At 41.6% G+C, this 10016-nt stretch overlaps 1 protein-coding gene across 1 annotated transcript; it reads left to right on the top strand.

The window, feature by feature from the left end:
- The first annotated feature begins 203 nt into the window (after positions 1–203).
- On the top strand, positions 204–1186 carry LOC125528829 (protein CASPARIAN STRIP INTEGRITY FACTOR 1). The gene is made up of 2 exons (XM_048693267.2): positions 204–394; positions 766–1186. Exons 1-2 carry the CDS (start codon positions 295–297, stop codon positions 954–956), a joined length of 291 nt encoding a protein of 96 aa, XP_048549224.1. The 5' UTR covers positions 204–294; the 3' UTR covers positions 957–1186.
- Positions 1187–10016: the final 8830 nt, after the last annotated feature.

Genomic DNA, 10016 nt, shown 5'->3' with positions numbered 1-10016 from the left:
CCACGGTGACCAACCGCCCTGAAAACTCCATACGGAACCTGCCGGCCCTCCACTTTTGCCCCAATCAAAACAAATGAAAAATATCGAAATTCCTACATCATCCCTTTGGAACTTGCTCAGAGGCAGTGAGTGGGATTCGCATTATTTGTCGCGCCGCGCGTAAGGCATTGCCTAACTACCCAGTTATATATTCTGCTTTCTAGGTGGAAGAAGAGGCCTCTGCTTCACCTTCACCTCGAGCGTCTGACGCTGGTTCACGCCTTCCATGCGTTACTACTGAGGGAGGGAGAGCGCATGCATCGCGTGAGTAACCCGGAGATGGGGATGCCCCGGAGATCCGCCTCCCTCTTCGCCCTCGCCTTCTTCGCCCTGCTGCTCTCCACTTCCCTGGCAGGTTCGTGTGACTGTCTTGTCCTTCGTTCTAGATAGCCAGTAAATCCCTTTTGGACGAAGAATCTAAGAAGTTCTTGATCTGGTTTCCTGCTGCTTCAAACCCTTGCATCTACATGTGATGTAGAGTATAGTGCAGTGCAGTTCCTGCCTAGGTCCTAGCGCACATGGCCACGGCATGTATTTTTGTTTTCTTACTGTTACAAATGCATCAAGAGATTGAAGGGAACAAGCTAGATGTCGAGCTGCGGCTTAATTAATTAGGTGATCCACGCATGCTGTGCCTGTGGGTCTGGGTCATGAGAAAACAGATGCACTTTCTTCTGGGTTCTTAGTTTTTTTACAAGGTTTGATGGATGATTTTGCTGTTTTCAGGGAGACAGCGGCCGAGCTTCATTGTAGATCAGGAGGAGTCTCTTGGTCAGCAAGGAGAGGCCCAGGACGAAGCAGCTATGGCACAGCCTGTGCACTCCCGGATGCTCAAGGACGTCACCACCAGTGACTACGGCACCTACGACCCAACCCCGTCCATGCAGAAGCCCCACTTCAAGCTCATACCCAACTGATCGAACACCCTGGCTATACGTGATATGATCCATCTATATATCTACGTCCATGTGAATGTATATATAGATATATTGATCGAGGTATTTTAAACTAGTCTGGCTAATGTGATAACTGATAAGAGCATTTGTAAGTTTTTCTAGACGTGAGGTGAGTACGTGACAAAGAACTTAATTAGTTGCTTGACCTATTCATACACTATACTTCGAGTATATACACATATTTGCAAGTATCTTTGCTTGTGTCATTTTTACCATACTCTAGGTCACATGATGATTTATAAACTTTGATAACTCCTAATCTATACGTTATATATATACTTCTTTGTTTTCGAGGGGGGAATGGAAGTTAAATAGTGTCCGACCTCCACATCTAGATGCACACGATTATAATCTTTCTGTCTATCTATGTTGGGAAATTAGCGCACAAGCACATTTACTGTTCTCTGAAACACTATGCTGGAATTAAAGTGTAATTTGCAGCACCACTTGCTGAACTAATTCATGGATGGTTGCTCAACACAGGATAGACAACTAGCGTCAGATATGCTCCCTCCATTTCAGAATACAAGTCAAATTTCTTAGCTTTAAACACATTTATAAAGCATATGAACGGCTAAAATACCATATATGGATAGTTATATGGTATATATAGACTACCATGAACACCATAGATATCGCGACCTGAAAGAAAGTAGCAATAGAGCAGTGATTTGCATGTTTTTGCGTACAATAACTCATGACTCAAATTGATAATTGTACAACAACCATTATCGGTCGATCTTATTCTGGGTATAGTTTCTCAATTAACTGGTTACTTCCGTTAATCAAAGAGGACTTTAATCTGGTTTTAGTGTTTGTTTCATTTTTTATTCTTTTTCTTATGGTTTTGTTTCTCCTTATTTTTTTTCCAACCTCCACAGCTAGATGCGCACTATTATAATCTATCTGTCTATTGTTGGGAAAATAGCGCACACACTTATGTTCTCTGGAACACTGCTGGAAAATAAAGTGTATTTTTCAGCACCACTTGTTGAACTAATTCATTGATCATTGCTCAACACACAGGACAGACAACTAACATCTGATTCAGAATACATTGTATATTAGTCTTGTGCTAAGTTGCCTTTTGTAAACTTTGACCAAATTTATAAAAATATGAACATCTGCAACATGATATATGGATAATTACACGCTATGTATATACTGCCCACGAACACCATATACGTCATGACATAAAAAAAGTAGCAATAGAGCAGCGTTTTGCAACTTTATGCGTACAATAACCCATGACTCAGATTAATAATCGTACAAACAACCATTATCTGCCGTTCTTATTCTAGTTATGCTTTCTCGATTAATTGGTCACCTCTGCTAATCAAAGAGGGCTTTAAATCTGGTTTCAGTGTTTTTTTTAATTCTTTTCCTTATGGTTTTATTTCATCTTATGTTTTTATTTTTCCTTTCCTTTTACTTCATTCCTTTTCTGTGTCTTTTCCATTTCCCCTTTATCCTGTTTAGGTCGGTTTTTTTGGACAAATACAGGAACATACTTTTTCTATTACTATTTTCTAAAAAAATCTTGTGCATTTCTTTTAAATATGTGAACAGTTTTTCTAATAACGTAAACATTTTAAAACAATGCATGACCACATTTTTAATTCCACGAACATTTCTAAAATACTATGACAAGTTTTTTAAAAATAACCTGAATATTTATAAAAGCATGTTAATTTTTGCTAATTTTTCTTACTTTAAATTTTTCTGTTTTCACTTTTATGAATATTTTTTCCTTTTAACTTAGCCTTTTTAATATAAAAATGATATAAATAAAAATTTAAAAAAATATGGATTATATTAGAAATTAATTGGACATATTTTAAAAAGCATGATTTTTAAAAAAATATACATACAATAAAAATGTATGAATGATTTTCACTTATGAGAACGGTTTTAAATGTACGATCAGTTTTAAAATTACGTGAATATACTTAAATGCTTGAATACTTTTTAAAAGTACTACCTCTGGACCCAAATACTTGTAGTTGGGGGAACTTGTACTACTTTTCCCTTTTTTTTTTGCGGGTGATGTACTACTTTTCCCCAACTACAAGTATTTCGGTACAGAGGGAGTACTTGACAATTTGAAAAATTATGAAAACCTTTGATTAATTACATAATCGTTTTTGGAAACATCCTGAACACTTTTTATAAATACATGCACATTATTCATAAATAATATAACATTTTCTTTGATATGTGTAAATAGGTCTCAAAATTTTATTACTAAAGTAAAAAAAGAAAGAAAGAGAGGAACCAAAAGGAGAATAGGTAAACAAGCATTGCATTTTTATTGCTATCTGGACCCAGGCCATGTGAGGCATTGTGGGCTAGTGCTCCTTCTCATCCGGAGTGAGTGATTTATAGGGTCGCCCACAAGACAGGATGACTCGGGCATTGAACACAGATATTCCATTACATATGGGTAATAATATGATAATAAAGCTATTCATCACCCAAGGTGCAGAATAATTTATTTTGCACCGGACATATTCTTATGTCAATTCATTATAAATTACGTTCGTTATACAAATATTTACGTAGATATAGATTCACTACACAAAAATTGATGAAAGGAAATGAAGATATAAGTCACAAAACCACAAAAAAATGACACACACACACACACACACATCTTTGTCACCTTATATATTTTCATGCTACGTTTTACGTTTGAAAGTTTACATCATGAAAAATAATTTCTTTTACTAATATACATTTTCTTATGTTCTACCGACTTCCGATGTAAGACCTAATTTGTAGAACAAAAAATATAGGGTTAATTAGATAAATGACACTCCAATTATGACAATTCATAAAAATGCCACTGCAATCTCCAAACTTTAAAAAATGCCACTTCAATTTTTGCAAACTTTGAAAAACACCACTGCAGACTTTGAAAAATGCCACTAAAAATGGCATGAAATGGCATTTTTCAAAGTTTAGAAATTGCAGTGGCATTTCTCGGAATCGCCAGATTTGGAGTGACATTTATCAAATTAACCCAAAAATATATGGTGAAGCGCTGTAATAATAAGGGAGAAGATTAACTATTATTCACCCAGGGTGATATATATACTTCTTTTGTAAAGAAATAGTGATCTAAACGCTCTTATATTTCTTTACGGAAGGAATACTCCCCAAGTTCTAAAAACAACGAGGAGCTGTCGAGTAGGATTTCTTTCTTTTTAAGTATAACATTGCATGATTCAGAACATTTATAGTACAACAACTATGATCACTACCTCTTATGATGGTTAAACTTCCATTATTATGCTACATGGCTGTCTTTCCGCCTCCTCAAGAAAGTATCCTTCTTCCTCCCACTGGCACCACCGTCGATTCTCCCCACCTCCGCTGGCCTTTGGGCCGTGGAGGTGCGGTGCATCTCGGCCGCTCACCGGCGGGAGGGACCTCGTTCACGTTTTTGTTAGGCTCAACGTCTTGGTTGGGCTATGTGGCGGTGGCGATGCCCCTCAATAGGAATAATGGCTCCCATGTCCTATCCCCGTCCTGATGGTGTGAATAGCGTCGTCGGAGGTTGCTGCTCTGGTGCGCTGGTCCTTTGGGGCCTTAGCACGATGACTTCCTGACTGTCTACCACAACAAGGTTTTCCCGACTTCGATGAGGAGGGGCAATGACGGTGGCACGCTTTCGGCTCGCGACAGTGCTTGTAGTTGTCGTTAGGTGGTTCATAGACTTGGTTGTAATTTTTATTACCTCTTGTGTTCTTTGTACTGCCATGGTTGATGAATAGATTGGAAAATTGGAAATTTTGGTCGCAAAAAATAAACTTTTTGGATTATCTGTTCACTTCTATTAATCGAAGGAGACTTTAATCTGGTTCTGGTGTTAGTTGCTTTTAGGTTCCTTTTTGCTGCTTTTGTTCCCTTTTCATTTTGTTATTCCTATTTTGCTTTATATATATTTTTATTATATCTTCCTTTTCTAATTGTTTTTAATGTAAAATATATTTTGAGAAATACCTGCTTACAATATGTGTGAACAATTTTTAAATTCCATGAAGAATTTGTAGAATCAAATCAAACCTTTTAAAATTTATTGACACATTTTTGTAGAATACACTAACACTATACAATTACATGAACAATTTTAAAAACTGCATAATGTGTTTTAATGTGTGAACATTTTAGTTTCATGAACATTTTTAAAAATTACGAAAACCTTTTTGTAGTTATAGGAACATTATCTAAATATTTGAACACTCTTTAGAAATACATGCATATATCTTAAAAATAAGTGAATATAAAAAATCATTTGCAAATAGTTTATAAAAGATATTACTACAATGAAAAAAATAAGGAAAGGAGAAGAAATAAACCAAATAAATGAAAAAGTATAATTGTAGTTTTTCTGCAACAAAAAAGAGTAGCAATAAAATGGAGTTTGACGTCATTTTAGGGTAGAATAATGCGCAACTCCATTTGTTTTTCTTTTAGAGAACGTCGGTCTTTATTGATCAAGCAACAAATTTACAAAGAGTCTCCTGGATGCAATCCGGAGCAGAAAGAAAAGTACATGGACTAGTAGAGCTCAAACTAGATCTAGCTAAGACATGAGCTAAAACATTGTACTGCCGACGAACATGCTGGAAAGTTGCAGAAGAAAGACCATTTGCCATCACTTTGACGTCCATGAGAATAGAACCCACCACCGAGCGGTCACTAGAAGAAGATTTCAAGCGCTGCACCATCGAGAGGCAATCTGTGTTGAAGATAACATCATCAAATCCCTCATCACATGCAAAACGAACCGCTCAACGGAGTGCTAAGGCCTCAGCTACCTCTGGAGACAGTGCACCCCTCAACGGATCAGAACAGGCACCTACACACAAGCCCTCATGGTTGAACACCACCACCCCTATTCCGGATTTATGTTGCTCCACCGACACAGCCGCATCGGAGAAAGCCACCACTATACCTTGCGACGGCGGAGACCATTGACGATCAGTATACGAGGTCTCACGCCTGGAAGCAAGTACATGCTTGTAGAGGTGTTGGAGGATCAGGTCAATGTAAGCCTTGGCCCTGGTAGTACTGCGCACCGGCGGAGGCGGCATCGGCTCATTCCTCGCCGCGTTCCGCGCCTCCCAGATACGCCATATGGAGACAGTGATGATCGTCGCTTCCTGATCCGAGCAGCTAGAAAGGAAGTCGAAGAGCTACTACTTGGGAGATGTGAAGGAGGACCGTCGTAGCCTGATGTTGAATGATGCCTTAAGCACATCCCATATAGCACGAGCATGTGGGCAGAATAGCAGAGCATGTTCCACACTCTGATCGCGTAGGAATCTGATGTCGCCGAATCTGATGTGGGCAGAATGGCAGAGCATGTTCCACCACAAAAACAGTAGTCTGTTCGCGTAGGAATCTGATGTCGCCGAAGTTGGTCACCAGAGGGAAGGCAGTCATGAGCTAGACGCCAGAGAACAATCTTCATCTTGTTGGGGACCTTGACACGCCATAAGGCTTTCCATAGTTTCTCCTCCCCGGGCCAGCTAGAGCACTGACCCAAACCAGATTTTCTCCTCTCATTCAGAAAACTACAGGTCCTCGCCATATTATACGTAGACTTGGCAGAATAAACTCCATACTTGGTAAACGGCCAGCGAGCAAAGTCATTTCCACTATTTCTGTTGATTGGTATTTGCAGAATGTTGTCCGCCACTCCTCCCGGAAAAAAGGCTCGTACAGACTCCTCCTCCCACGCCCCTTGCTCGTCATTGATAAGGCAGTGAACAGTAGCAGAAGCTGGTATAGGCGAAAGAGGCTGCAACATACCTGGAGGTGTAGATGGAATCCAATGATCAGAGAGGATCTTTGTGTCTCGTCCATTACCAATGCCCCACTGTACCCCTCTTTTAAGAAAATCACGACCATGAATAATACCACGCCAAGTAGCCGAAGCTGTCTGAGGTACAGGAGCATTCCAAAAACTGCTATTAGGGTAGTATCTACCCTTCAGGAGCCGTGCACACAAAGAACTCGGCTCAGTAAGAAGCATCCATCCCTGTTTCCCAAGTAAAGCTTGATTAAACAAAGCCATATCACGGAAGCCCATCCCTCCAAGTGATTTCGGGGTCGAGAGCCATGACCAAGATCTCCAGTGAATCTTCTTCTTCCCATCCTCTCTACCCCACCACTGATTAGAAACAATCTGCCTGAATTTATCACACGTGGCCTTCGGAAGGCAGAAACAGCTCGAGACAAAGGTTGGGATTGCTTGTGTTATGGATTTCAGAAGAGTCTCATTCCTAGCCCTTGACAGTGGACGATCGGACCACCCAAAAATGTTCTGCCAGGCTCTGTCTGTCAAGAATTTAAATGTGCTGGTGGGAGAATTACCAACCTCAGTAGGCATACCAAGATAAGAATCATGAAAAGTCCCATTGTGAATCCCTAACTGGTTCATTACTCTGTTCTTGACACTCCGGACAGTGTCGTCCAAAGAAGGTAGAAGACTTATCCTTATTGATGGCTTGGCCCGACCCCTCGCAGTATGATTTTAACACAGCTTCCAATGAGTCCACACTACGTTGGTCACTCCTAGCAAAGAAGATGCTATCATCCGCGAATAGGAGGTGTGAGATAGAGGGGCCTTACCGACCGTTTTTAATACCATGTAGCTCGCCACAACACTCCTTCTAGAATAGCAGACTAGATAAACCTTCAGTGCATAAGAGGAACAACTAGGGAGTAATTGGGTCACCTTGACGGATGCCTTTAGAAGGAACCACCGGATCAGTGAGCTCACCATTGACTCGGACAACATAATAGACGTTGGTGACACATCTCATAACAGAGTCAATCCACGCAGGGGAAAAACCCAACTTACACAGACAAGCATGCAAATAGCTCCATTCCACACGGTCATAGGCTTTCATCATGTCGATCTTAAGAGCAAAGAAAGGCTGTTTCACTCGCTGCCTTCTAATAGTGTGTAAGCACTCATAAGCAATAAGTGTGTTGTCTGTGATCAATCTTCCTGGCACAAAAGCACTCTGACACTCTGACACCACAACCGACAGCAACACTTTCAATTGATTGGCCAGGACCTTAGAGGCAATCTTATAAAGAACATTGCAAAGACTAACTAGATGGAAATTCTTCAAGTGCTTAGGTCTCATAGTCTTAGGAATTAAAACAACCACAGAGTCGCAAAAGCCACCAGGAATAGGCCTACCTTCCAGGAATCCCCGAACAGTCTGACATATATCCTCCCGAAGCAAACTCCAATGGGTTTGATAGAAGAGAGCTGGAAACCCATCTGGGCCCGGTGCCTTTGTTGGACCCATCTGAAACAAGGCAGATTTGATCTCATCATTAGAATACGGTCTGCAGAGTTCTTCATCCATCTCCGTAGTAATCTTGTCAGGTATTGCCTCAATAACCCTGTCTGCAGCATGGCATGGCTCCGAAGTAAACAACTTATCATAGAAACTCTTAACCATGCTCTTGATCTCCCCCTGGGAAGTGCAGCAAGAACCATCTTCCCTAACCAGCGAGTGTACGTATCATGTTCGTTTGCCTACAGGAAGTCGCCCTAGCGTGGAAGAAATCAGTGTTGCGATCACCCGCCTTGAGCCAATCAATACGAGACCGTTGTCGTGCCATGATTTGCTCATGTTCAAAGAGCTCGCGGAGTTGACTCTCGATCGATCATTCCTCAGCCAGAAGAGAAGGAGAAGGAGGCGAAGCCCTAATAGTGGCAAGTTGGCGCTCCAGCTTCCCTATTCTCCTTCGAATGCATCCAAAGGCCTCCTTGCTCTAGGACCGCAAGGAGCCAACAACGTGTTTCAGATTAGACCAAGTAGACTCCAGGGATGGTTAACTCACCCGCACATCTGACCAAGCCTGTTCAAGAGTGTCCTTTTAGTCATCAACCCGCAGCCACATGGCCTCAAATCTGAAGCCCTGCTGAACAGGGGGTGCCTGATTCTGACGAGAGCTGTTATCCAGTGACACGAGTACGGGGTAATGATCCTAAGAGGTGGCAATAAGATTCTCAACCCCAAAAATATCAAACATGCTAGTGAAAGCCACATTTGCAACAACGTGATCCAACCGACACTTGACATGGCAATCTGGGTCTTGTTTGTTGCACCACGTAAATTTCGGTCTCGAGAAGCCCAAGTCCGTTAAACCACAATCCAACAAACATTCTCTAAAGGCTTCAATCTGATATTCCGACCGGTCCCTAGGACCACAGTGTTCATCCTGAGCTAGCACCTCATTGAAATCTCCACAACAAATCCAGGGGCCATCCCACAAAGGTTGTAGGTGATGGAGAAACTCCCAAAAATGCGGACGGTCTTCTCTCCGGGGCTTCCCATATACAAAAGATGCACGCCATACCTCACCATCATTGATCTTTACATGTGTGTCAATGCAACACTTGTTAGCAGCCTTAACTGTCACCTCAGTAGAAGACGTCCAGAACAAAGCAAGTCCAGCACTAAGGCCCTCACTACTAACAGCAAAACAGCCAGAAAAACCCAAGGACCACATAAAGTTCCTCACACGAGGGTCCCTCATCTTCGTTTCCGAAAGGAAGAGAAGGGAGGGTCAACGCTTGTTAGCAGCCTTAATTGTCACCTCAGTAGAAGACGTCCAGAACAAAGCAAGTCCAGCACTGAGGCCCTCACTACTAACAGCAAAACAGCCAGAAAGACCCAAGGACCACATAAAGTTCCTCACACGAGTATCGCTCATCTTCGTTTCAGAAAGGAAGAGAAGGAGGGTCGGTATCGAGAGTTTGAGACACGCTGTTTCTTGTTAGATTCAGTAACAGTATTCCGATCCTCATTCTGACAAACCACATTTCCATCCACCACCGGAACCAAAGCCAGAGCACTATTCTCTCCCAAGTCCAGTAACGGTGACGGAGTTGTAACCTTGTTTGGTTTCCTCTTTTGGCCAGCAGCCCTCGACTTCTTTCGGGAGATAGGGACCAACTCACAGCTGGGGTCATTAACACGCCCC

This window comes from Triticum urartu, chromosome 1A (genome assembly GCF_056163025.1).
Source record: "Triticum urartu cultivar PI428250 chromosome 1A, HENAU_Tu73, whole genome shotgun sequence".
In the NCBI taxonomy this organism is placed as follows: Eukaryota; Viridiplantae; Streptophyta; class Magnoliopsida; order Poales; family Poaceae; genus Triticum; species Triticum urartu.
Note: the sequence above shows the minus strand (reverse complement) of the source record. Positions and strands in the feature narration are given on the sequence as shown.

Coding starts and splice junctions, on each gene's coding strand:
- LOC125528829 (XM_048693267.2), top strand. CDS start 295: ATGCATCGCGTGAGTAACCCGGAGATGGGGATGCCCCGGAGATCCGCC. Junction 395..765: donor GCTCTCCACTTCCCTGGCAG/GTTCGTGTGACT, acceptor TGCTGTTTTCAG/GGAGACAGCGGCCGAGCTTC.